Here is a 27,933-nt window from a genome sequence, read left to right as displayed (position 1 = left end):
ATTCTGCATCTTCTGTAAAGGGGAACATCTGTTCATGATGTCAAGACCGAAAGAAACCTGGAACTAAGACGAGGAAACCACAACGCTTATACCATGGTGGATGCAAGGTTAACCCCCCCGGCTGCCATGGGATTGGAACGAGGTGCCCTGATGCATGATGGTCTCCGCCTCCACAGCGGAGTGGCGTATCCAGGGATCAGAGCGCTGCCTTCTGACAAGAGCCGAGAGTCCGCTGGCCTCCTCCTTGGTTACAGCAGAGATGGTCTCCCGGAGCTCATTTATAAACCTGATGCCACACTGGACAGTCGTAAACCTGCTAATGGATATCTTGGCCTCTACGAGGGGACACCCCCAAGCCTCCACAAGCCTGTGATGGTTCCTGGAGCTGACGGGCTGGGGTTGGAATGTCGAGTGGGGCCTGGAGAAAAGTCAACTGAACTGGGCTTGGCAGGTGCAGGAGGCAGCTACCTACGCCTGCCTCGGCTTAGTCCTTACCCTGAAACCAGCATGTATCTGTTCATGGAATCCTCAAAGTTTGCAGCTCTAAACATGTACAAAGCTTCTCTACTGAGCCAACCCAGCCCCTATCTTCCCCAACACCTGACTTATCCTTCTCTCTGTGCTGCTCAGGGGGGCAATGTAACTCCAGCTGCAGCCCCTTCACCAACTGACAGGCTCTACTACAAACAATTAAATCAATCAATCAATAAATAGAGGAATAAACAAACAAATTAACAAAGAAACAATGAACAAATAAATAAACGAATAAACAATCCTTCCAGTTGTACAAATGTGTTTATTCATCTTATTTTACAGAAAAAGGCTGATGAATCTGATCATAAACAGAGTGAGGCCTGTGGTGAACTTTAAAGCACCACTCAGGAACTTTTTCATCTTCACAGTCCAGTATCATTAAACCCTGAGACGTTCACCTGCTCCTGGGACGTCCCATCGAACGTTTAAAGTCTGAGCCACGTTTGTCCTGTGACTTAAGCAGCTCAGAGGTGCGTGTTAGCATGCTAGTTGTTGTGAAAAGTGCTTCTAAACTCATCCTGGTGAGTAGTGAGGACGTTCTGATGAAGTGAGTGAGGAGGAACTTCAGACCAAACTGTTTCAAATCAACTGTTTCTGGTTTTCATGTTTTTAATCCAAGTTTAAGTTTCATTTACACAAAATATATCAAGACTGAAACAAAAGAAAACGACTGAGTGTAGCTTTAACTCCACGCCGTCGCCGCGGCGCTCTGAGCGCTCGTCTCATTTGGATTTCTTTCCCTCCAGAGGCTCCGTGATCTTCTGTCCCGTCAAAAAGTTCCAGACTCCGGGTCGATAAAACTCGTTGTTGAAGGAGTAAAGCAGAGCGTTGAAGATCGGGTTTGTTTTGGCGATGACGGGCAGAGCCTGGACGAAGGACAGAGTATTATTATTATTATTATTATTATTATTATCATTATCATTATCATTATCATTATCATTATCATTATCATTATTATTATCATTATTATCATTATTATTATTATCATTATCATTATTTTTAATAATAATAATAATAATAATAATACAATTATTATTATCATTATCATCATTATTATTATTATTATTATTATTATTATTATTATCGCCCAACCACAAAGTCAGAGGATCGAGTCTGGACCGAGCTCTGTCTTTGTGTCTTTAGGCAAAACACTTCACCCAGTGTGAAACAGAATAAAGACACACACACACAGAGACACACACACACACACACACACACACACACACACACACACACACACGTACCATCCTGATCTTGGGGGAGATCACTGTGACGTCAGTGAAACAGGCGATGACACACATGAGCACGTACGGCCCCCAGCACATCAACATCGTCTGGAGAGGAAGAGACGTGTTGAACTGAGAGAGGAGAGAGGGAGAGAGGGGAGAGGGAGGAGAGGGAGGGGAGGAGAGGGGGGGGAGAGGGAGGAGAGAGGGGGAGGAGAGGAGAGGGGAGAGGGAGAAGGAGGGGGGAGAGAGAGGGAGGAGAGATGGAGAGACTTTTAGAGAACGGTTAATCTGAACAGAAATCAGTCCAACATAACGGCTGAAGTGAGAGTCGCCCCCTGGTGGCGTTAAATAAACTTACATCAGTGTAATATATATAATATATAATACTCACCTTCTGGTTGTGTATCTTCTTGAAGTACTTGTAGATGGAGTCGTAGCAGGAGAGCATGGTGATGGAGGGGAACGCCAAGTACAACACCACCAGACTCACCATGTACGTGATGTAATCCCTGTACAGAAGTACAGTATGTAAATGTACTATAGTAAAGTATATACATGTATGTGATGTAATCCCTGTAAAGAAGTACAATATGTAAAGGTACTATAGTAAAGTATATACATGTATGTGATGTAATCCCTGTAAATAAAACATGCGTCATATTGAAGGGTCCAGAGTGCAGCAGGTCTTTGTTGGTTCAAAGTTGTACAGGCCTCTTTACTCTCAGTAGCAGTAGTAGTAACTGTCTCCTCTGTTGTTGTTGTAGTAGTAGTAGTAGTAGTACCTGTCTCCCTTGCTGTAGTAGTAGTAGTACCTGTCTCCCTTGCTGTAGTCCAGAGTGCAGCAGGTCTTCATCGGTTCAAAGTCGTACATGCCCCTTTACTCTCAGTAGCAGTAGTAGTAACTGTCTCCTCTGTTGTTGTTGTAGTAGTAGTAGTAGTAGTAGTACCTGTCTCCCTTGCTGTAGTAGTAGTAGTACCTGTCTCCCTTGCTGTAGTAGTAGTACCTGTCTCCCTTGCTGTAGTAGTAGTAGTACCTATCTCCCTTGCTGTAGTCCAGAGTGCAGCAGATCTTTGTTGGTTCAAAGTCGTACTCGCCCCTTTACTCTCAGTAGTAGTAGTAGTAACTGTCTCCTCTGTTGTAGTAGTAGTAGTAGTAGTAGTAGTAGTAGTAGTAGTAGTAGTAGTACCTGTCTCCCTTGCTGTAGTCCAGAGTGCAGCAGGTCTTCATCGGTTCAAAGTCGTACACGCCCCATCCAAACAGAGGCACCGCGGCCCAGGCCACAGACAGGATCCAGATCAGGGAGCTCATGGTGATGGTGGTGCTCCAGAACAGCTTCTGCCCTGGAGGAGACAACACAGTACACGGCACCGCTCAAGCAGTAGTATTTGTACCGCAGGAGTAGAGTATTTGTAGTATTTGTACTGACGTGTGCAGTAGACGTGGTATCTGTCCCAGGCGATGGCGGCCATGAAACTGATGGAGGCCAGAACAGAGATCATGCCCTGGAACCCGTGCATCCTGCAGCCCTCCGCCCCGAAAGGCCAGTACCTGAGACGCACACAGAGACACAGAGACACACAGAGACACAGAGAGACACAGAGACACACACAGAGACACAGAGACACAGAGAGACACAGAGACACAGAGACACACACAGAGACACAGAGACGCACACAGAGACACAGACACACAGAGACACAGAGACACAGAGACGCACACAGAGACACAGACACACAGAGACACAGAGACACAGAGACGCACACAGAGACACACACAGAGACACAGAGACACAGAGAGACACAGAGAGACACAGAGAGGCACAGAGAGGCACAGAGACACAGAGACAGAGAGACACAGAGACACAGAGACGCACACAGAGACACAGACACACAGAGACAGAGAGACACAGAGACACACACAGAGACACACAGAGACACACACAGAGACACAGAAACACACACAGAGACGCACACAAAGACACACACAGACACAAATACACACACAAACACAGAGACACACAGAGTTGGTAAATATCGTGTGTGGTAAATATTGTGTTTCGTAAATATCGTGAATGTTAAATATCGTGTGGTAAATGTCGTGTGGTAAATATCGTGTGGTAAATATCGTGTTTTGTAAATATCGTGTGGTAAATATCGTGTTTTGTAAATATCGTGTGGTAAATATCGTGTTTTGTAAATATCGTGTGGTAAATATTGTGTGGTAAATGTCGTGTGGTAAATGTCATGTGGTAAATATTGTGTGGTAAATATCGTGTGGTAAATATTGTGTGGTAAATATCGTGTGGTAAATATTGTGTGGTAAATATCGTGTGGTAAATATTGTGTGGTAAATATCGTGTGGTAAATATTGTGTTTTGTAAATATCATGTGGTAAATATCATGTGGTAAATATTGTGTTTTGTAAATATCATGTTTTGTAAATATCGTGTGGTAAATATTGTGTTTTGTAAATATCATGTTTTGTAAATATCGTGTGGTAAATATTGTGTTTTGTAAATATCATGTTTTGTAAATATCGTGTGGTAAATATTGTGTTTTGTAAATATCGTGTTTTGTAAATATCGTGTTTTGTAAATATCGTGTGGTAAATATCGTGTTTTGTAAATATCGTGTTTTGTAAATATCGTGTGGTAAATATCATGTTTTGTAAATATCGTGTTTTGTAAATATCGTGTGGTAAATATCGTGTTGTAAATATCATGTTTTGTAAATATCGTGTTTTGTAAATATCGAGTGGTAAATATCGTGTGGTAAATATCGTGCTGTAAATATCGTGAGTGCTGTAGGCTCTTCAGACCTCAGGTAGGACGCGTAGGCCGCAGTCAGGCCGTTGATGTTCAGACTCAGATCGGCCAGAGCCAAATTAAAGACGAAGAAGTTACTGGGCGTCCTCATCTGCTTCACCGAGATGAACGACAGAACAGAGATCGTGTTCAAGAAGAACCCGAGCACTCCTGCGGAAGAGAGGAAGAAGATTTATGTAACGTGTGAGGAGGAGGAGGAGAAGAGGAGAGGAGGAGAGAGGAGGAGAAGAACAGAGAAGATTTATGTAACGTGTGAGGAGGAGGAGAGAAGAGGAGAGGAGGAGAGAGGAGGAGAAGAAGATTTATGTAACGTGTGAGGAGGAGGAGAGAAGAGGAGAGGAGGTGAAGAGGAGGAGAGAGGAGGAGATTTATGTAACATGTGAGGAGGAGGAGAGAAGAGGAGAGGAGGAGGAGAGAAGAGGAGGAGAAGAGAAGAGAAGGAGAAGAGAAGAAGAGAAGAAGAGAGGAGGAGAGAGGAGAGAGGAGGAGAAGAACAGAGAAGAAGATTTATGTAACATATGAGGAGGAGGAGAAGAGAAGAGGAGGAGAAGAGAGGAGGAGAGAGGAGAGAGGAGAAGAACAGAGAAGAAGAGAAGAGGAGGAGAAGAACAGAGAAGAAGATTTATGTAACATATGAGGAGGAGGAGAAGAGAAGAGGAGAGGAGGAGAGAGGAGGAGAAGAACAGAGAAGAAGATTTATGTAACATGTGAGGAGGAGGAGAAGAGAAGAGGAGAGGAAGAGAGAGGAGGAGAGAGGAGAGAGGAGGAGAAGAAGATTTATGTAACATATGAGGAGGAGGAGAGAAGAGGAGGAGAAGAGAAGAGAAGGGGAAGAGAAGAGGAGGAGAGGAGGAGAAGAACAGAGAAGAAGATTTATGTAACGTGTGAGGAGGAAGAGAAGAGAAGAGGAGAAGAGAAGAGGAGAGGAGGAGAGAGGGTCAGGTGGGGCATATTTCTAACTCTCTGACACACACTCCACACACACAGTACGAGAGGGGGGTGAAGTGTCTTGCCCAAGGACACAACAGTTTCCACTAAAGCCACAGCACAGACCAGTACGATGGACAGACAGCACTGGGTATGTAGTAGTAGAAGTAGTAGTAGCAGTAGTAGTAGTAGTAGTAGTAGTAGTAGTATTTGAGTTAACTGTAGTACCAGATTGACCTGATGAACACAAACATTTAAATCAATTTGTTTTGTTAAAATAATCAACAAAGTCAATCGGCCGATCACAAACCAGCCGTGACGTAACATAACGAAGTAAAAGTAGTAAAGTACTGTACTTAAGTATATATTTTATGTATCTGTACTTTACTTACGTACATTTTAAAGTGGATATTTTTACTTGAGTACATTTGAGAGCAGTATCTGTACTTCCCACTACATTTTTAAACTGGACATTTGAAGCTTGTACGAGTCAAAATCTGCGTTAAATACTTTTACTTTTTACTCTTTTTACGTACATTTTAAACAGATGCTTTAATACTTTTACTCAAGTACTTTTGTCACGTGATACTTTTACTTTTACTTGAGTATTTATCTGCACTTTTTACTGAAGTAACAGAGTACTCCTGATGTGAGCTGAACATTAAAGACAAAACAGCTAAATCTCCATGGAGACGAGACAGTGGTGGACCCTCCCATAGGAAAGTTCCGCAATGCATCTTTAATAATAAATGTGTTTGTACTTTTGAACCAAAGTGTCTCCAACTGATGTGAAGTTTTTATTTGTTTTTAATCCCTCATAATCGTGTTGCTGCTGCAGATGTTAAATGTGATTATTATTAGGCTCCTGTCCCTTTAAGAGAAAACACACACACACACCCCACACACACACACACCCCCACGCACACACACACACACACAGGTCACCTCAGGACTCTGGACTCACCTCCCACGAGCAGCGCGGTCCCAAACAGAAACATGTCAAACTCTGCGAATCCCTCCGGTAGCGCGTGTGCGGCCATGGCGCGTCCGAGTCTCCAAAAAAAAAAACCACGCTCCACCCGCGGCGCAAAAACTCGACTCTAGTAGCGCACAGTCCGCCCGGGAAGCGCGTTATAAAGGCTCTTTCACGTGAAACCGCTAATCTGCGCTAAAACCCTGGTGCAATCCGCGCAGGAATGTCTTAACAAGCGCAAAACCGTGTGCGTCTGCGCGTCCTGGCCGTGCGTAACCAGCGTGCGTAAAGTTGGTGACAGTTTGGGGTTTTCAGTGAAGTGTTTAAAGAGACACGCGCAAAAAAAACAAAAAAACACTCTCAAAGGATTGTGGGAAATTGTGTTTTTGTGTCATCAGAAACGACACTGCTCATGTAATGTTCAGTTCATAAAAGTGCACTGTGGAACTTTTCTGATGGAACCGCCTGGCTGTTTCCACGGAGATGTGCATTCATACAGTGAGCGGGGTCGCCTCTCCACAGATCTGACCTGTAACACGTCCCGGTGGCGTCATATCACCTGCTTTTTTTTTTCCTCGTGAAGTTTTATGCCACACTGCGGGACATTCCAGACAACGCACTAACATCTCCACGGAGACAAGCCGACCCTCAAACCCCCCCCACACCAGAAAAGTTACAGATTTCCTCTTTAATGAAAAAAATGCCGTGTCTTTGTAATTATTTGCTTGGCTCATTTTCGCCCCGTCTGTGCCTCGGAGCAGATCCAGGTCAGCCGGGGCATCTGGAGCGTTTCTCTTCCAGATCGGAGACTGCACGATCGTGTGACCTCTGACCCCTGCGCTGACCTTTGACCTCATAAACAGTATCATTAGACCGTGAGCTGTAATCTGAGTCAGATTAACAAACTCATTCGCACAGTCCCAAGTGTCCACTGTCCACTGTCCTGTGTCCACTGTCCTGTGTCCTGTGTCCACTGTCCTGTGTCCACTGTCCAGTGTCCACTGTCCTGTGTCCACTGTCCACTGTCCAGTGTCCACTGTCCTGTGTCCAGTGTCCTGTGTCTACTGTCCTGTGTCCACTGTCCAGTGTCCACCGTCCTGTGTCCTGTGTCCAGTATCCTGTGTCCTATGTCCTGTGTCCAGTGTCCAGTGTCCAGTGTCCTGTGTCCACTGTCCTGTGTCCAGTGTCCTGTGTCTTGTGTCCTATGTCCTGTGTCCAGTATCCACTGTCCAGTGTCCACTGTCCTGTGTCCAGTGTCCACTGTCCTGTGTCCAGTGTCTACTGTCCTGTGTCCACTGTCCAGTGTCCTGTGTCCAGTGTCCTGTGTCCACTGTCCTGTGTCCTGTGTCTTGTGTCCTATGTCCTGTGTCCAGTCTCCTGTGTCCAGTGTCCAGTGTCCTGTGTCTTGTGTCCTCTGTCCCTGCAGACGATAAACGATGTGAAAGTCTGAAATAGAACAACCGACACACTTCAGATCAAACGTGGATCGAACAAAACCAACGATAAACCAACGATAAACCAACGATAAAAGATATAAAAGTCCGATATACGACAAATGACCTACTCCTGACAAAATGCAGATCCAACGAAACCAGCGATAAACGATATAAAAGTCTAAAATACGACAAATAAAAGTCTGATATTGTCCAGGGACCATGTGACCTGGACTGGACTTATAAATATCACATTTAAACGACGTCAGACTGTGACTGTGTCCTTTGGCAACACACTTCACTCACATCGCCTGATACGAGTGTGTGTGTGTGTGAGTGTGCGGACCTGCAGCCGTGCCTCCGTCAGTCTACCCCAGGGCAGCTGCGGCTTCAGAAGTAACTCACAACAGTCCCGCCCACTTCCAAGTCCGCGTTCTTTCATTTTTCCCGCTGACTTCTCAAATTTTAAGAGTTTGACGGTTTGAAGGAGGCGAACAGCGTCTTGGCGGTTTAACGAGAAACAGAGCAGAGCCGGGACACGTGTATTTATTTCCGGCACCAAAAATCACCTGCCCTGGAACCTTCTTTAGTTACTCTGGCTCCCTGGGGACGCATTTGGCCGGAACACCTAAAATGGCCGACAACATGTGGAAGGTAAGAGGAAATCCGAAACATTTCAATTTGAATCCAGTAAAACATTTCATTTTCTCCCGTTAGCTTCAAGGTTAGGACGTTAAACGGACGTAGCTAACCTGCTAGCGCCGCGTTTCAAACAGGAAGTGAGCGTGGACGCACTTCCTGCTCCGTCGACTCTGGCTCCAGTTCACTTTACGTCACGGTTCTTTACATCACTCTGCTTTTCTGCTTTGGCACAGTGATGGAAACGGAGCCGTCAGTCATGCGTTCAAGCTTGGAGAAGTGTCTTGCCAAAGGACACAACAAAAGCGCACGGGCCGAGGTACTGAACCGCAGACCCGTGCGTTTGTGGGCGAACGCTTAACCACTTTATCGCTGTTTAGCCACGTCTTTGAGAGCGATGAAACGTTAGAAACAAACTATTCAAAACTATTTATTCTCTCTTTTGAGTGGTGAAAAGTCCTCAAAATGGCGCCTGCAGCAGGACCTAAACCCCGTGAGTCGTATGTGGGTCAGGCGGCGGCGCTCTCCCGCGTTTTGCCCCTCCCCTCGCTCCAAATCTGAGGCCCGAGCAAATCACTTTCACAATGTAAAAGTTTTAATGACACAATCTGATAATCTACGAGCTTATGAGGCAACGCCAGCGGGGCTTTGGTCAACTCTGAGCAAACTGACCGCATCTACGGGGGAGAGAGCAGGGTTTTCCGTGTGACCGAGCGAGGGGCGAGGGGATCTGACCTCATCTGCTGCTAACCGGAGGCACTGCTCTGTCTGAGGCTCTGTTACTCAAGTGAGACTTTAATCTGAGCTTTGTTTTGACACGATCTGATCATCAGTTCAAACTACAACACGTGAGCGGATTTCAAGTCCCTCTCAAACAACATTACAGTCGCACGCTAGCTAGCATTAGCCAACGTTTTTAGCTAAACAGAACCGTGAAAGCTCGGATCGATCACGGGCTCCTGAAAATGTTCTGTTTAAATCCATTTTGTGTTTTTTTCTTGAGTTTTCAGACGATCTTAAAGCTCACCGGGCTGTGTGCTCTTTGTGTCACCATAAAACAACGGCTGAACATTCCTCCATAGACATATATGCAGAACACCCTCCTGTTCCGTTCAGTCGTTCATGACGTTTCGTTGCCCGCGCAGGTACAGTGAACGTTCTCCCTGTGTCTGTGTGGTCATCTGCAAAGCCACCACGACCAAAAACTGTTCGATAAATGGACGTAGCTAACCCGCTAGCCGCCGCGTTACAAACAGGAAGTGATCACGGGCGCACTTCCTGCTCCATCGACTCGTCATTTTTGGTCTTAAATATTCGTATTAACTCGCTCTACATGATCATGGGGTTCATTTTTTTATTTTTATTTTTTTTATTTTGAGTTAGTTTTAAATTTTTTTTGTCATTTTGAGTTTTATTTTATTTATTTTGAGGGGTTTTGTTTGTTATTTAGAGTTTTTTTGTTGTTGTTTATTTTCTTTATTTTTTGTTATTTTGAGTTTTTTTAGCGTTTGTTTTTTAGTTATTTTGAGTTGTTTTTTTGGGGGGGGGGGGTTGTTATTTTAAGGGCTTTTTTTGTTATTTTTGTTTTATTTCTTTTTGGTTTTTTTGAGGTTTTTTGGGGGTGGTTATTTTCTTTATTTTTTTAGTTATTTTGAGTTAGCTTTCAATTATTTTTTTTGTCATTTTGAGTTTTATTTTATTTATTTTGGGGGTTTTGTTTGTTATTTTTTATTATATATATATATTTAAATTTTTTTGTTATTTAGAGTTGTTTTTTTGTTTATTTTCTTTATTTTTTGTTATTTTTAGTTTTTTTATTGTTTGTTTTTTAGTTATTTTGAGGGCTTTTTTGTTATTTTTGTTTTTATTTTATTTTATTTCTTTTTGTTTTTTTGAGGTTTTTTTTGGGGGTGGTTATTTTCTTTATTTTTTTAGTTATTTTTTGTTTGTTTTTTAGTTATTTTGAGTTTTTTTTTGTTTGGTTTTTTTGTTATTTTGAGTAGTTGTTTTTTTTTTTTTTTGGTGGTTTGGTGTGCTTTTTCTTTACACAGACTACACAGAGTGACAACTTGAGTGACAACAACGACGAGAGACTAATCCTCCAGCTAGGTACTCCTGACCAGGATCCAGGCCCGGGTCAAATGCAGAGGACAGAAATATGCAACATGAATCTCACGTTTAAACTGTGCACCGAAAATTAAAAGCCTTGTGAGGGATTTACACATGGAAACAGTAATAATCATCATTATATAACTCAAACAGCGGGTTTGCGTTGGCACACGGTGAGTTACTCCATCCTAATCTGCTGCTGTTGAAACCGCACGAACACAAAGGTCCAGTGTGGAGCCTGGACCTCAAACAAATCTCACAAACAGCATTTTAATGACCGCAGTGTTTGAGCCTGGAACGCCGGGATGTGGGGTTTTTCACGCTCCGATAACGTCTCTCCGATAACGTCTGTCCGATAACGTCTGTCCGATAACGTCTGTCCGATAACGTCTCTCCGATAACGTCTGTCCGATAACGTCTGTCCGATAACGTCTGTCCGATAACGTCTGTCCGATAACGTCTCCCCGATAACGTCTCCCCGATAACGTCTCTCCGATAACGTCTCCCCGATAACGTCTGTCCGGTAACGTCTCCCCGGTAACGTCTGTCTGGTAACGTCTCCCCGGTAACGTCTCCCCGATAACGTCTCTCCGGTAACATCTGTCCGGTAACGTCTCTCCGATAACGTCTGTCCGATAACGTCTCCCCGATAACGTCTCCCCGATAACGTCTGTCCGATAACGTCTCCCCGATAACGTCTCCCCGATAACGTCTGTCCGATAAAGTCACTCCGATAACGTCTCTCCGGTAACATCTGTCCGGTAACGTCTCTCCGATAACGTCTGTCCGATAACGTCTCCCCGATAACGTCTCCCCGATAACGTCTGTCCGATAACGTCTGTCCGATAACGTCTCCCCGATAGCGTCTCCGATAGCGTCTTTCCGATAACGTCTCCTCGATAACGTCTCCTCGATAACGTCTCCCCGATAACGTCTGTCCGATAACGTCTGTTCGATAACGTCTCCCCGATAACGTCTGTCCGATAACGTCTGTCCGATAACGTCTGTCCGATAACGTCTGTCCGATAACGTCTGTCCGATAACGTCTGTCCGATAGCGTCTCTCCGATAGCGTCTTTCCGATAACGTCTCCCCGATAACGTCTCCCCGATAGCGTCTCTCCGATAACGTCTGTCCGATAACGTCTCCCCGATAACGTCTCCCCGATAACGTCTCCCCGATAGCGTCTCTCCGATAACGTCTGTCCGATAACGTCTCCCCGATAACGTATCTCCGATAACGTCTGTCCGATAACGTCTGTCCGATAACGTCTCTCCGATAACGTCTCTCCGATAACGTCTGTCCGATAACGTCTGTCCGATAACGTCTCTCCGATAACGTCTGTCCGATAACGTCTGTCCGATAACGTCTCCCCGATAGCGTCTCCCCGATAACGTCTCTCCGATAACGTCTGTCCGATAACGTCTGTCCGATAACGTCTGTCCGATAACGTCTCTCCAATAACGTCTCCTCGATAACGTCTCCCCGATAGCGTCTCTCCGATAACGTCACTCCGATAACGTCTCTCCGATAACGTCTGTCCGATAACGTCACTCCGATAACGTCTCTCCGATAACGTCTGTCCGATAACGTCACTCCGATAACGTCTGTCCGATAACGTCTGTCCGATAGCGTCTCTCCGATAGCGTCTTTCCGATAACGTCTCCTCGATAACGTCTCCCCGATAGCGTCTCTCCGATAACGTCTGTCCGATAACGTCTCCCCGATAACGTCTCCCCGATAACGTCTCCCCGATAGCGTCTCTCCGATAACGTCTGTCCGATAACGTCTCCCCGATAACGTCTCCCCGATAACGTCTCCCCGATAGCGTCTCTCCGATAACGTCTGTCCGATAACGTCTCTCCGATAACGTCTGTCCGATAACGTCACTCCGATAACGTCTCTCCGATAACGTCTGTCCGATAACGTCTGTCCGATAACGTCTTTCCGATAACGTCTCCTCGATAACGTCTCCTCGATAACGTCTGTCCGATAACGTCTGTCCGATAACGTCTGTCCGATAACGTCTCCCCGATAACGTCTGTCCGATAACGTCTCCTCGATAGCGTCTCCCCGATAGCGTCTTTCCGATAACGTCTCCTCGATAACGTCTCCTCGATAACGTCTCCCCGATAGCGTCTCTCCGATAACGTCTCTCCGATAACGTCTCCCCGGTAACGTCTCCTCGATAACGTCTCCTCGATAACGTCTCTCCGATAACGTCTCCTCGATAACGTCTCTCCGATAACGTCTGTCCGATAACGTCTCTCCGATAACGTCTTTTTTAGCTTTATTCATGCCACTATTTGTATTTATAATAGCTTCATTTCTACAAAAAAAAAAAAAAAAATTATATTCAGTGTTTCATGTTGCACTTTATCACCAAAGAAAACAATAAAAGTCTGATTCTGACTTCCCTCCTCCAGCTCCTCCCGTGGTGTTCACAAGACGTTCCCAAGATTTTCCCAAGACTTTCCCAAAATGTTCCCAAGACTTTCCCAAGACTTTCCCAAGATGTTCCCAGGCCAGCTGAAAGAGTCCCTCCTGCTGACTCCCTCCTCCTCCTGCTGAGTCCCTCCTGCTGACTCCCTCCTCCTCCTGCTGACTCCCTCCTCCTCCCGCTGACTCCCTCCTCCTCCTGCTGACTCCCTCCTCCTCCCGCTGACTCCCTCCTCCTCCTGCTGACTCCCTCCTCCTCCTGCTGAGTCCCTCCTCCTCCTGCTGACTCCCTCCTCCTCCTGCTGAGTCCCTCCTCCTCCTGCTGACTCCCTCCTCCTCCTGCTGACTCCCTCCTCCTCCTGCTGACTCCCTCCTCCTCCTGCTGAGTCCCTCCTCCTCCTGCTGACTCCCTCCTCCTCCTGCGTGCCTTGGGTCTTCCCCGGAGCCTGATCACTTTTCCGGGGAGGCCTCACACGTCCGCGCCTCCTCAGTTGCTCCTCTCCACGTGGAGGAACAGCGGCTCTACTCCGAGCTCCTCCCGTGTGACCTCCTCGTCCTCAGGGAGCGTCCAGCCGCCCTGCAGAGGAAACTCATTTAACCACATGTTTCCACTTGTGTTTTTGTTTTGGTCAAATATTGATGTAAAATGTCGTAATAAAGAAACAGATGAGTGAATTTCAGCCTCGACTCAACACTGGGATCAAACTACAACAAATATAAGTCACATTTATGCCCCTGAGCAAAGGCGGACATTAAAATACAGGGTTAGTTTATTATTACCTCAGAAAATGTCAGTTTCCACCTACCCCCTATCCCTGCCCGTTTATTTAAAAAAATCAGACTGAGAGATAAATGTTGAGTTAAATGACACATGGACGTTTTTCTCAACAATAAAAATACTTGAGTCAGTTCCCAGTTTCTATTACTACAGTTTTTAAATCAATATCACGATTTACAATAAAGACAACGCAAAATAATTCTGTTCAAGTTTATTTCTATATCAGTGGAGTGGTAGAGTTAGTACTTATAGTGTTTATATATTTATTTACTTATTTATTTATTTATTTATTTACTTATTTATTTATTTATTCATTTATTTATTTACTTATTTATTTATTTATTCATTTATTTACTTATTTATTTATTTACTTATTTATTTATTTATTTACTTATTCATTTATTTACTTATTTATTTACTTATTTATTTATTTACTTATTCATTTATTTACTTATTTATTTATTTACTTATTTATTTATTTACTTATTCAGTTATTTACTTATTTATTTATTTACTTATTCATTCATTTACTTATTTATTTACTTATTCATTTATTTATTTACTTATTCATTTATTTACTTATTTATTTATTTACTTATTTATTTATTTACTTATTCATTTATTTACTTATTTACTTATTCATTTACTTATTTATTTATTTACTTATTCATTTATTTACTTACTTACTTATTCATTTACTTATTTATTTATTTATGTATTTAATTATTAATTAATTAATCAGTAAATACATATTCATGTATTTACTTATTCATATTTTTTTACTTATTTATTTACATATTTGCTTATTTATTTTAAAAAAGCCAAACAAAACGTGAACAAAAAGAAGAATAAACTCCTGTCTAACTCTGGTGTTATGAGAGGATCTGAGGGGCAGAGGGCGCTGTTGCACAGTCTGGGCAGTGTCACAGTAAAGGCTCTGTCTCCTCTGCTCTTGGGCCTGACCAGCTGACCTCAGGGGGAGAACAGGAGGATATTTCTCCGCTCCGGGGGTTTGGGGGATTCCCTGCAGATTTCCTGAGTGGATTTAAGGATTATCGCTCTGGGACCCCCCCGTTCAGCTGTCACTGTCCCGAACCAGGAAGTGGACGAGGGGGCGGGGTCAGGGGAGTCGGCTCATGACGCAGGCGGAGCTTCTACCCCCCTCTGTTACTTTATAATAAGGATGATTTATTTTACAAATCATATAAACTGCAGAAACATGAAAAAAGTTGAGACGATTCTCCCTGGATTTAAAATCAAACACTTGAGATTTACCGACTCTGACAATTTTTATTTTTATTTTTTTTAAAGAGAGTTTTTAATTTAAAAACAACATAACAAACAGACAAAACAAACAACTAAATATAAAATTAAAAGGTTATGAACACAATTCCTCCACTATATTTACAATCTCACAAACCAAATCTATCTTTGTATTTATTATTTTTATTAATTCAAATAAACAATAAAACTGAAAGAGGCTTCATCTGTCACATTATGGACAAAACAAACAAAATAAACACAATATTACAGTTTATATTTCAAACTCTGCACATCGAGCTTTTGTTTTTAAGACTTTTGGTTTGTGCAATAATTTAAAGAATTTACATAAGACGATAAACTTGGACCATAAATTTGGGTTTGTGGCAAAAAAAAAAAAAAAAAAAATACAGCAATGGATATGATATTTTGAGAGGATTAGGATTAAGTTCAAGACTTTATTTACTTATTTATGTACTTATTTATTTATTCACTTATTTATTTATTCACTTACTTATTTATTCATTTACTGATTTATTTACGGATTCATTTATTTATTCACTTATTTATTCACTTACTTATTTACCTATTTATTTATTTAGTTATTTATTCACTTATTTATTTATTTATTTCTGCAGTATCTTTTCCCCAAACACCCGAATGCACATAACCCCACGCACATTTGTACAAAAGTGTCCAGTGATGACGCGGCCTGAGCCTCGTCCAATCAGATCGCAGTATTCCGCTCTCTAATCGTGTGAATGGGTCTGCTCCTCTAATCCTCCCATCCCTCGCTCTCTCCTCGCTCTCTCCTCCCTCTCTCCTCTTTCTCTCCTTCCCTCTCTCCGTTTATCTTCCATATGGAGCTGGGCTGATGCTTGGGACCATCATGAGCGGGACGTCCCGTTAGAGACTCTACAGACTCCCTCTAGTTTAGACTTTAGAGTTTTTAGACGTTCATAAAGTGGTGAAAATGCGTTTTCTTTTGGCCTTTTGCGTCACTGCGGCTTTGAAAATGTCTTTTATAAAGTCGTGCCCGATGCAGTGCAGCTGCTTCTTCCACAAACTGAGCGACGGCTCCAAGGCGAGGTAAGACGTCCCAGGACGTGTCCCGTCTGGAAATGTAAAAATAATTTGAGTGAAAATAGCGTTTCTGAGAAGAGCGTGGCGAGCGAACGCAGATCGCACAGGATTAACTTTTACTAATCTGCTTTACAGGTGCAGCGCTTTTTCTACAAAGTGACGTCTGCACTGGGACAGAAAATATAACATGTGCAGGTTTATTTTCAATTATTTAGACTAAAAATGTTACAGTATTTTCAGAATCATAAGTCGCACTTTTGTTTATAGTTTGTCCGGGGTGTGACTTAAACTCAGGAGCGATTTATTTTATTTATTTTTGTTTATTATTCTGCATTTTTTGGCGGGTCGACTTAAACTCGGGAGCGATTTATTTTATTTATTTTTGTTTATTATTCTGCATTTTTTTGGTGCGACTTAAACTCAGGAGCGATTTATTTTATTTATTTTTGTTTATTATTCTACATTTTTTTGGTGTGACTTAAACTCGGGAGCGATTTATTTTATTTATTTTTGTTTATTATTCTGCATTTTTTTGGTGCGACTTAAACTCAGGAGCGATTTATTTTATTTATTTTTGTTTATTATTCTACATTTTTTTGGTGCGACTTAAACTCAGGAGCGATTTATTTTATTTATTTTTGTTTATTATTCTACATTTTTTTGGTGTGACTTAAACTCGGGAGCGATTTATTTTATTTATTTTTGTTTATTATTCTACATTTTTTTGGTGCGACTTAAACTCAGGAGCGATTTATTTATTTATTTTTGTTTATTATTCTGCATTTTTTGGCGGGTCGACTTAAACTCGGGAGCGATTTATTTTATTTATTTTTGTTTATTATTCTACATTTTTTGGCGGGTGCGACTTAAACTCAGGAGCGATTTATTTTATTTATTTTTATTTATTATTCTACATTTTTTGGCGGGTGCGACTTAAACTCAGGAGCAATTTATTTTATTTATTTTTGTTTATTATTCTACATTTTTTTGGTGCGACTTAAACTCAGGAGCGATTTATTTTATTTATTTTTGTTTATTATTCTGCATTTTTTTGGTGCGACTTTAACTCAGGAGCGATTTATTTTATTTATTTATACAAACACAGTGACAGTTTTTATTGATTCATCAGGATGTGTCTGACTTCACCTGTGTTTAACGAGAAAGTACAAAATGAAGTACTTTTAATAGTACTTTTCCATCTGAAGCTCCTGATTTACACTAAGAATAAATACTATGATACGACGCAATGAAGTAGAAGTACACAATTTTGATACTTGAGTAAAAGTGCAGATACTACAGCAGAAAACTATTCAAGTAAAAGTAAAAGTATCACATGAGAAAATCTACTTAAGTAAAAGTATTTAGCGCCCGTTTAAAAATGTACTTGAAGAGTAAAAAGTAAAAGTATTTAGATGTAATAAAACTTCAAATGTGGTGATTTTAATAAAGTAAAAAGTACACACTGTAAAATGTGCTTAAGTAAAGTACAGACGCCTGTGTTTTACTGAAGTACAGTACTTTAATACTTTTACTTTTTTACGTTCCACCGGAGAAGAGCCGGATCGATATCGGTATCGATCAGATTCTGAAATATCAAAGTACATTGTTCGATAAACTGGAGTCAGACGATGTCCAGGACTGAGCCAAAACGTCGCAGGAAATGAAACGTATATTTTCACAAACCTGTCATTACTTTAAATCACAGGCCCGTGTGCCAAATGTGGCCCGCCGTGTCATTTTATGTGGACCACAACAGGGTGAATTAAAATGTTTTAAGATGTCAGTTTATCAGGAGATCTGCAGTTACACAGTCATTTTTTTTTTTACATGTATGAAAATGTAAAAAAAAGTATTTACATTTGTTTTACATCTGTTTTTTTGACGGCGGCCACAGCTTAAAAAAAATACAAATTAAATACATACAACTCTATAGAAGCACGAACAACATTATTTATGTCGCCAGAGCCACAGATTCCACAGTACGGCATTAAACGTGTCTGTCTCCATGGAGAGAAGCCGGTGACAGGTCAGGTCTGTGGAGAGGCGAGCCCGCGCACAGTCACAGTGTGGGTTTTCAGATCTTTCCAGAACCAACACTTTTACTCATATTTGTGTTTCCAGGAGCGTCCTCTGCAACGATCCCGAAATCACCGCCATCCCGTCCAACTTCCCAACGGACACGTCCAAACTCCGCATCGAAAAAACGGCCATTTCCCGAATCTCCGGCGATAACTTCCACTACCTGAACAACCTGGAGTTCCTCTGGATGTCGTTCAACTCGCTCGCCTCCGTCAGCGTCGACAGCTTCCGAGGTTTGAACAACTTAAACGAGCTGCGGCTGGACGGGAACGCGCTCGCCAGTTTTCCGTGGGAATCGCTCAACAACATTCCCAGTTTGAGACTGTTGGATTTGCACAACAACAAGATCAGCTCGATCCCGGCCGAGGCGATCGGATTCATCAAGAACGTCACGTACCTGGATCTGTCCAGTAACGACCTGGGGACCGTGCCCGGAAACGTGCTAGCGATGTGGCTAACGGTCAAACCGGCGCAAGACACGGACTCCAAATTTATTCTAGGTAAGAAAAAAAATAACCACGACTTTTTTCCCTGTTCAAACGACATCAAATTTAGAGTTATATTGTTAATCGCCGCGGCAACGGATGAAGGTTGTGCCGTTACATCTTTCATTAGCACAAAAACAAACCAATGTAGGGTAAAAGATGTACTACGGAACTTCTTTTCTGCCAAATTTATATCGTCAGAGCCACAGGTTCCAGAGCCTGGCATTAAACGCATCTGTCTCCACGGAGAAAAGCAGGTTACAGGTCAGATCTGTGGAGAGGCGAGCCCGCGCACAGTGAGAGCGTGTGTCTTCAAGGCTAGCAACAAAAACAGCCGTAACTGCGCAGGATAAATGAGTATAATAAACCCAATACTGTGGAACATTCTGGGGAAAAAAACATCTCCATGGAGACGAGCAGGTGGCAGACACGCCACTGGAAAAGTTACATAGTGCAGCTTTAATTAAAAATGTTAAATTCAGTAAAACATTTTTTTGTCATTAACTGTCACTGGGTGTTTTTAGGTAAGAAAAAAAAAAAAATAACCACAATTTTTTTCCCTGTTCAAACATGAAATTTAGCGTTATATTGTTAATCGCCACGGCAACGGATAAAGATTTTGCGGTTACATCTTTCAACAAAACAATGTAGGGTAAAAGATGTACTACGGAACTTCTTTTCTGCTAAATTTATATCGTCAGAGCCACAGGTTCCAGAGCCTGGCATTAAACGCATATCTCCACAGAGAAAAGCAGGTTACAGGTCAGATCTGTGGAGAGACGAGAGGGAGCATGTGTTTTCAAGGCTGGCAACAAAAACTGCCGTAACTGCGCAGGATAAATGAGTATAATTTAAAAAAAAGAAAAAAAAAAACGTAACTTTTTTCCTCGTTCAAAAAATGTCAAATTATATTGTTAATCGCCGTGGCAACAGTCATCATTTTTCATCCTTTTTAAATCCGTGCACAACTGTAGCGACCTTTGACCAGTTTGACCAACAGCAAACCGATGTAGGGTAAATAGGTAAAGGTGTACTACGGAACTTTTGTTAACGGAGGGTCTGCCATCCGCTTGTCTCCATGGTGATGTCACTGCTTTTCCCAAAATGTTCCTGTGAGTGGCATTAAAATGATCCATCCTGCGCTCATCACACCTGCTCGTCTCTATGGACACAGATGAGTTTAATGCCATACTGTGGGACATCACGAGCGAAGCAAAGACACGGTGGAGTCGAGCAGAAAAGTTACACAGTGGACCTTTAGCTTTTGCCTGCGTTTACTTTTTCATATATTTTCGTGTAATGCTTCTCTTTGAACATTTTACATTTTTAAAACAAACACAAGTGTTTTCACTGTCTGAGAAGCAGGAAGTACGGCCGGTGCGCTGTTAGCATGCTAGTTGTTGTTAGCGTGTGGATTTTAGAGTTTTATCTTTGAACATGACGCATAAATAAACATAATTCTGGCTCCTGCTCCGTCTGAGAGAGGTCAAAGGTCAAAGGTCAAAGTGAAGATCAGAGCGTCCTGGGAACTGGAGCGACTTTGAAAAGTGCAACATAAAACTAAGGCTTTATTATTTTTATTATTATTATTATTATTATTATTATTATTATTATTATTATTATTGTTGCTATTATTATTATTATTATTATTGTTGTTGTTGTTTTTTAAATTATTATTATTATTATTATTGTTATTATTATTATTATTATTATTATTGTTATTATTATTATTATTATTGTTGTTGTTTTTTAAATTATTATTATTATTGTTGTTGTTGTTGTTGTTGTTATTATTATTATTATTATTATTGTTATTATTATTGTTATTGTTATTATTATTATTGTTGTTTTTTAAATTATTATTGTTGTTGTTGTTATTATTATTGTTATTATTATTATTATTATTATTATTATTATTGTTATTATTATTATTATTATTAAGTTAAATAGCAGAAAGTACACACTGAAATAATTCAATGTGCGATTTACTTGAGTAAATAAAGTAAATGTAACTTAAATCCAGACAGAGGAGGATGAAGTATCAGACGTGTTACTCCAGTAAAAGTATCAAAGGAAAAAATCTACTTAAGTAAAAGTATTAAAGTACCTGTTGTATATTTATTTTTGTTTATTTTGTTTGTTTATTTTTGTATATTTTTGTATATTTTTGTTTTGTTTATTTTTGTATATTTTTGTTTTGTTTATTTTTATATATTTATTTTTGTTTATTTTTGTATATTTATTTTTTGTTTATTTTGTTTGTTTATTTTTGTATATTTTATTTTTGTTTATTTTTGTATATTTTTGTTTTGTTTATTTTTATATATTTATTGTTGTATTTTTATTTTTGTTTATTTTGTTTGTTTATTTTTGTATATTTTATTTTTGTTTATTTTTGTATATTTATTTTTGTTTATTTTCTTTATTTTTGTGTATTTATTTTTGTTTTGCTCAAAGTTGAGCAGATGACTTCACATTAGTTTAATAAAACTCAGGTTGAACAAGTGAAACAAAAATACAATAAAACAAACTGTTGTCATGGCAACGATGTGGAGGTTTTGTGATTAATGACGTCGTCACGGCAACGATTCAAGTTTCTCACAGTTTAAATGTTCTGAACAAGTCCCATGTTTAAAAACAACGAGCGGAGGACGAGCGGAGGACATTCTGGACGAGTGGAGGACATTCTGGACGAGCGTAGGACGAGCGGAGGACATTCTGGACGAGTGGAGGACATTCTGGACGAGCGGAGGACATTCTGGACGAGTGGAGGACATTCTGGACGAGTGGAGGACGAGCGGAGGACATTCTGGACGAGTGGAGGACATTCTGGACGAGCGGAGGACATTCTGGACGAGCGTAGGACGAGCGGAGGACATTCTGGACGAGTGGAGGACGAGCGGAGGACATTCTGGACGAGTGGAGGACATTCTGGACGAGCGTAGGACGAGCGGAGGACATTCTGGACGAGTGGAGGACATTCTGGATGAGCGGAGGACGAGCGGAGGACATTCTGGACGAGTGGAGGACATTCTGGACGAGCGGAGGACATTCTGGACGAGCGGAGGACATTCTGGACGAGTGGAGGACGAGCGGAGGACATTCTGGACGAGTGGAGGACATTCTGGACGAGCGGAGGACATTCTGGACGAGCGTAGGACGAGCGGAGGACATTCTGGACGAGTGGAGGACATTCTGGACGAGCGGAGGACATTCTGGACGAGCGTAGGACGAGCGGAGGACATTCTGGACGAGTGGAGGACATTCTGGACGAGCGGAGGACATTCTGGACGAGTGGAGGACATTCTGGACGAGCGGAGGACATTCTGGACGAGTGGAGGACGAACGGAGGACGAGTGGAGGACATTCTGGATGAGCGGAGGACATTCTAGACGAGTGGAGGATGAGTGGAGGATGTTCTGGACGAGTGGAGGACGTTCTGGATGAGTGGAGGACGAGTGGAGGACATTCTGGACGAGTGGAGGACGATCTGGACGAGTGGAGGACGAGTGGAGGACATTCTGGATGAACAGGGCCGTCCACAGAACTTTGGGGGCCCCAGAGTCTGTGGCACAGTCCTGGGCCCCGAAGACTCTGGGACGGTCCTGAGTAAACGAAGCAGGGGGACATAACGGAGTTGTGTCTCATTTAAACGTCGGCACATGTCTCTTATCACTCACATGTCTCTCTTGTCTCTCACATGTCTCCCTTGTCTCTCACTTGTCTCCCTTGTCTCTCACATGTCTCCCTTGTCTCTCCCTTGTCTCTCTCTTGTCTCCCTTGTCTCCCTTGTCTCTCTCTTGTCTCTCTTGTCTCTCACTTGTCTCCCTTGTCTCTCACATGTCTCCCTTGTCTCTCACATGTCTCCCTTGTCTCTCACTTGTCTCCCTTGTGTCTCACATGTCTCCCTTGTCTCCCTTGTGTCTCACTTGTCTCCCTTGTGTCTCACATGTCTCCCTTGTCTCTCACATGTCTCTCCCTTGTCTCCCTTGTCTCTCACATGTCTCCCTTGTCTCTCTCTTGTCTCCCTTGTCTCTCTCTTGTCTCCCTTGTCTCTCTCTTGTCTCCCTTGTCTCTCACATGTCTCCCTTGTGTCTCACTTGTCTCCCTTGTGTCTCCCTTGTCTCTCACATGTCTCTCCCTTGTCTCCCTTGTCTCTCACATGTCTCCCTTGTCTCTCTCTTGTCTCCCTTGTCTCTCTCTTGTCTCCCTTGTCTCTCTCTTGTCTCCCTTGTCTCTCACATGTCTCCCTTGTGTCTCACTTGTCTCCCTTGTGTCTCCCTTGTCTCTCACATGTCTCTCCCTTGTCTCCCTTGTCTCTCACATGTCTCCCTTGTCTCCCTTGTCTCTCCCTTGTCTCTCCCTTGTCTCTCTCTTGTCTCCCTTGTCTCTCCCTTGTCTCTCCCTTGTCTCTCTCTTGTCTCCCTTGTCTCTCTCTTGTCTCTCTTGTCTCTCACTTGTCCCCCCTGTGTCTCGCGTGTCTCTTTCCTGGGGACAGTCCGTAGGTTTAAGTCAAAGGCACAACATGGATTAGTCTAAATATATTCTGTGTCACTGAAGCAGCGGCGTCAGTTTCTCTGAACCGTCGGATTAAACATGACGCATTGTTTTCAGATTAGCCTCAATGGATCCAAAGGTCAGAAAAGCAACGGCCCCGTCCCGCAACGCCGCACAAAGATGGTGGATGGTCAACGGTCACCTGCTCGTCTGACTTAATAATGTGCTGGGTTTATACAGCGCCTTTTGAAACACTCAAAGCAAAGCCACAGCCGCCCTGGGACAGACCGCTTAGCAACGCTGTCAATCAAACCTGTTGCTAACGCTAACAGGAGCGACCGCGGGGAAAGAAGGCGCCGGATTTGTCTGTTTTTAATGTTCATTTTTTGATTCGAGGATAAAATTGTGACTTAAAATGAATCGGAGCCAGAGTCGACGGAACAGGAAGTGCGCCCGTGATCACTTCCTGTTTGGAATGCGGCGGCTAGCGGGTTAGCTACGTCCATTTGTATAAACAGACTATCGCTAACACCAACACGCACACACCGCATTCACACCAGGCAATGTGGGTGACGTGTCTTGCCTAAGGACACAACAAAATCCCGGGCAAAACACTGACGTATCCGTGGAGACCAGCAGGTGGCAGACTCTCCTCTAGAAAAGTTACATACTGCAGCTTTAGGTGACGCCATCGTTTAAAATGGACGGGGCGGATGAGTTATTAGAACAAAACTTTCTGAATAAAATAAAAAACTGTCTTCACTGATGACATTTTACAGGTGTTTGAAATGACCCTTGACCTCGCTGACACGCTTCGTCACGTGACATCGCACTTTTGTTTACTCCCCAGGTCTCCACGACAACCCCTGGACGTGCGACTGCCGCCTGTTCGACCTGGTCCAGTTTCAGAAGTCGCCCTCGTCCTCGGTGGCGCTCATCGACACGCGGCTCAAGTGCAGTTCCCCCGACAGCCTGGCGGGGGTGCTGTTCTCGGAGGCGGAGCTGCAGAGGTGCCAGGGCCCGAAGGTGCACACGGCCGTCGCCAGGGTCCGGAGTTCTTTAGGGAATAACGTCCTGCTCCGGTGCGGGACCGTCGGAGTGCCCCTCCCGGAACTGAGCTGGAGCAGAGCGGACGGGAAGAAGGTCAACGGAACGAGTGAGTGCGGGAATATTAAAGAAAGAAAGAAAGAAAGAGAAAGAGAGGAGAAGGAGGGAAAAGGTTTAATATGAAACTAATAAAGCAACACTGTGTAACTTTCTGGAGGTGGCACGTGGAAACGGAAAGTTAAAACCATCTCCACTCAAATGAAGCTAATCGAGGCTAGCAGTTATAGCGGCTAATCCAGAGCCGACTGTGAGTGTCAAAGCAACCAAAGAGCCAATCAGGAGCGAGGATGTTGAAGGCAACCGCCCCTTTCCGCCCACGCAAATGGTTTAGCAGGGAGCGGGCGCTTAGCAACGCCGTCAAACCTGTTGCTAATGCTAGCAGGAGTGACCTTGGGGAAAGATTTGTTTGTTTTTAACGTTCATTTCTTGATTCGCTGATAAAAAACATTTTAAAACATGATTTTTTTTTCAGATTTTACTGCAAAGTCAAAGTTAAAGCTTCTAGACGCAAACTTAAACCTTATTTTTAAAGAGAAGAGAATGAAATTATAACGTTTTACCCCAAAATGCTGAGTTGGGATTCACCGATACCGATACTGGAATCAAATATCAGCACCGATACTGAAAAAGTGGGTGAATCAAGTATCGATTCAACAGCAGCTTTCACTATACGCACTTTAAACTGGACATTATTTACATTTTAACAAAGACAACTGCACAAAAGGATTTTAAAATATTGATTTAACTTTAAAGTTTAACTGATAATAATTAAATTGGATATGTGCAAAATTAATTCAGAGCTTGTTTAAGAATGTTTTTTAAGTGTTTTTAGTGAATAGTGTTTTAAAAATGTTTAAATTACCTCCTGTGTCCTTCTGTCAAAGACGTCCCCGGGGAAATGAGTCTAATAAGTTTGTGAAGATTTTACATGAAAAATTGTGTTTTATTTGAAAAAAGACAATTTTTGAGACTTTCAAAACAGAAACAAAAAACGGAAAGAGCCAGGTTTAAATGTCTTGCTTCTTTTTGTCGTCATATTAGACACAACAAAATACACAGAGGATTTTGGATCTTAGTATTTCAGTAGATCAGACTGAACATTTGAAAAATGTGCATTTTGTCTCATTGTTTGGAGATAAAACTTGAATAAATCAGACCTGGAATTAGACATAAAAAATCTGTAGGTTTCATCAAAATTTTGTTCAGTCACCGTCTGTGTCCTGATTCACCAAATGCACCGTTCAAAGTACCCTTCAAAGTACCATTCAAAGTGCCCTTCTAAGTACCCTTCAACGTACCCTTCAAAGTATCATTCAAAGTACCCTTCAAAGTACCCTTCAAAGTACCCTTCAAAGTACCGTTCTGAGTACCCTTCAAAGTACAGTTTTAAGTACCCTTCGATGTACCGTTCAAAGTACCCTTCAAAGTACCATTCAAAGTACCCTTCAAAGTACTCTTAAAAGTACTGTTCTAAGTACCCTTCAAAGTACCTGCAGACAAAGAGTCCTCCTCCATGTAGCCGCCTTTGTGCCGTAATGGGACACGGAGTGCACAGTTTAACGGTTTGGTTTAATTTGAACGGTGCATTTAAGGGCACTTTGGTGAATTGGGACACGGCGCTAGTGTGTAAAGTTTGTGCGTGTAGCTGTGACTTTAAGGGATGATCTTTATGTCACTCTGGGAAAAACGCACTTTCATAAAACGGCCTGTGAAGTTACACTGTCCCAGGTAACTCCACGCAGGCAGGTTTAACGAAAGCTTGTTGCTAAGAGACCAAAAAACAAAATTAAAAAAAGGGTTTTGTCCGTAAACTCTCCGCTTAACTTCGCTAACGTTGGTATTTTTCTTACTTTTTCCAGTTCAACAAGAGATCTCCAAAGAGGGAATCATCTGGTCCATCCTGAGCGTGCCGGCGGTTTCGTACAAAGACTCGGGGAAATACATCTGCAAAGCCACGAACTTCGTAGGAACGGCGGACGCCATCATCTCCCTCGTCATCACGGACACGTTCCGCACCGAGGAGATGGGCGGAGCCTCCAAACGCAACCGGGGAGGACGCAAGAACGGGATCGGACGAGCCGCCTATCAAGAAAAACTCATCGCCAGATACGTCCCGCCTCCAACCGCCGCGGCCAACCAACCGATCATCGAACCGCTCAACAAAAACGCGGCCACCGGAAAGTATGAAATAGAAAGTTACAGCGTTTCCGAGGACGCTAAAAGTACGGCATCGGATAAAGAAGTTTTGCGTAACATCGCGGCTAACGCATCGTCGTTACAAGCTCCAGAAAAACGGATTGTACGATCGGTTAAAGTCATCGGCGACACTGACCATACCGTGTCCTTAAATTGGCGCGCGCCTACAGCTACGAACACGACCGAATTTAGCGTCTTGTACGCTATTTTTGGCGAAAGAGACATGCGGAGAATCAACGTAGGCGCAGGGAAAAATCGCATCACCATTGACGGACTTGTACCGAAAACTAAATACATAGCGTGCATTTGCGTCAAGGGGCTGATCCCAAAAAAGGAGCAATGTGTAATATTTTCAACGGACGAAGCTGCTAGCGCTAGTGGTACCCAGAAGCTAATCAACGTTGTGGTGATAACGGTGGCGTGCGTGATCGCCGTGCCGTTGACGCTAATCGTTTGCTGTGGAGCGTTGAAGAAAAGATGCCAAAAGTTGTTGGGGAGAGAATCCAAAGACATCCAGGATTCGTACGTGACGTTTGAGACTCTGGGACCGGCGGGAAAGGGGAAAACGGGAATGGAAAGCGATTTTTTAACGCGTTTAGATGAATCAAATCGGCTGCTTTCGGCGAGGTCCAGCGTGGATTCGGAGGCTACGGCGAGAACAGAAGGACTGCCCAATGAATACTTCTGCTAAGGACGGTAAACAGAAGGGGACTGACGAGCAGAGAGACATTAATGTTGCCTATTTATGTCTTTGCAACAGAAAAAACAATGCAAATGTTCATTATTTATGAGACTCCTTAAATGTTTGGCATTTCGTTACGGGGTGGGGCTAGCATGCTACGTTCAAAACAAGTCTGAAACAAACTAATTAACTGTTTCTAAACTTAACCCTGATCCTGAATTTGATAGTGACGTAATATTTAGCTGAAAAATAATCATTCGCTAAAAAAACCCCACACAAAACAAAACAGAACGCTAAGCTCCGCCCCTTAACCAAATGCCAAACGTTTAAGGAGGCCATGTTATTTAGATCGCAGTACTTTGCCCCACCCTCTCCTCCGTTTTTCCACCATTTGGTCACAGAAAAACAAGCGCGGCGACGTTTTTTTTGGATTTTCTATGACGTAACAATTCATGTAAAATGGATTTGAATCATAGAATTGAGTTATTTCTGTTATTTCTCAGTCTATACTCAGATGTGTCGACTTAAACGTAGAAATACAACGTTTAAAGAGAAGGTATTTAATCGTCCCTTTGCTCTCCGTGCTGAGTCGCTCCCCCTTCAGAGCGCTATTACAGTTAGCGTGCGTTTAGCAAATTTAACTCCTGCACATCGCAACA

The 27,933-nt window shown here is 42.7% G+C and overlaps 3 protein-coding genes across 4 annotated transcripts in view; 1 reads left to right on the top strand and 2 right to left on the bottom strand.

The window, feature by feature from the left end:
- Window positions 1-27,933, bottom strand: part of LOC117387568 (NACHT, LRR and PYD domains-containing protein 3-like) — a 157,510-nt gene that overhangs the window by 11,956 nt on the left and 117,621 nt on the right. The gene's annotated exons all lie outside the window — the stretch shown is intronic.
- rgrb (retinal G protein coupled receptor b) lies at window positions 779-6,773 on the bottom strand. Its single transcript, XM_033984380.2, has 7 exons — window positions 6,480-6,773; window positions 4,582-4,738; window positions 3,191-3,312; window positions 2,951-3,104; window positions 2,155-2,272; window positions 1,779-1,892; window positions 779-1,400 (listed from the first exon to the last, which is right to left on the bottom strand). Exons 1-7 carry the CDS (start codon window positions 6,553-6,555, stop codon window positions 1,257-1,259), a joined length of 885 nt encoding a protein of 294 aa, XP_033840271.1. The 5' UTR covers window positions 6,556-6,773; the 3' UTR covers window positions 779-1,256.
- lrit1b (leucine-rich repeat, immunoglobulin-like and transmembrane domains 1b) lies at window positions 16,154-27,367 on the top strand. Its single transcript, XM_033984407.2, has 4 exons — window positions 16,154-16,234; window positions 18,350-18,807; window positions 24,140-24,445; window positions 26,256-27,367. Exons 1-4 carry the CDS (start codon window positions 16,161-16,163, stop codon window positions 27,281-27,283), a joined length of 1,866 nt encoding a protein of 621 aa, XP_033840298.1. The 5' UTR covers window positions 16,154-16,160; the 3' UTR covers window positions 27,284-27,367.

Source organism: Periophthalmus magnuspinnatus, chromosome 19 (assembly GCF_009829125.3).
Source record: "Periophthalmus magnuspinnatus isolate fPerMag1 chromosome 19, fPerMag1.2.pri, whole genome shotgun sequence".
Taxonomy (NCBI): Eukaryota; Metazoa; Chordata; class Actinopteri; order Gobiiformes; family Gobiidae; genus Periophthalmus; species Periophthalmus magnuspinnatus.
Note: the sequence above shows the minus strand (reverse complement) of the source record. Positions and strands in the feature narration are given on the sequence as shown.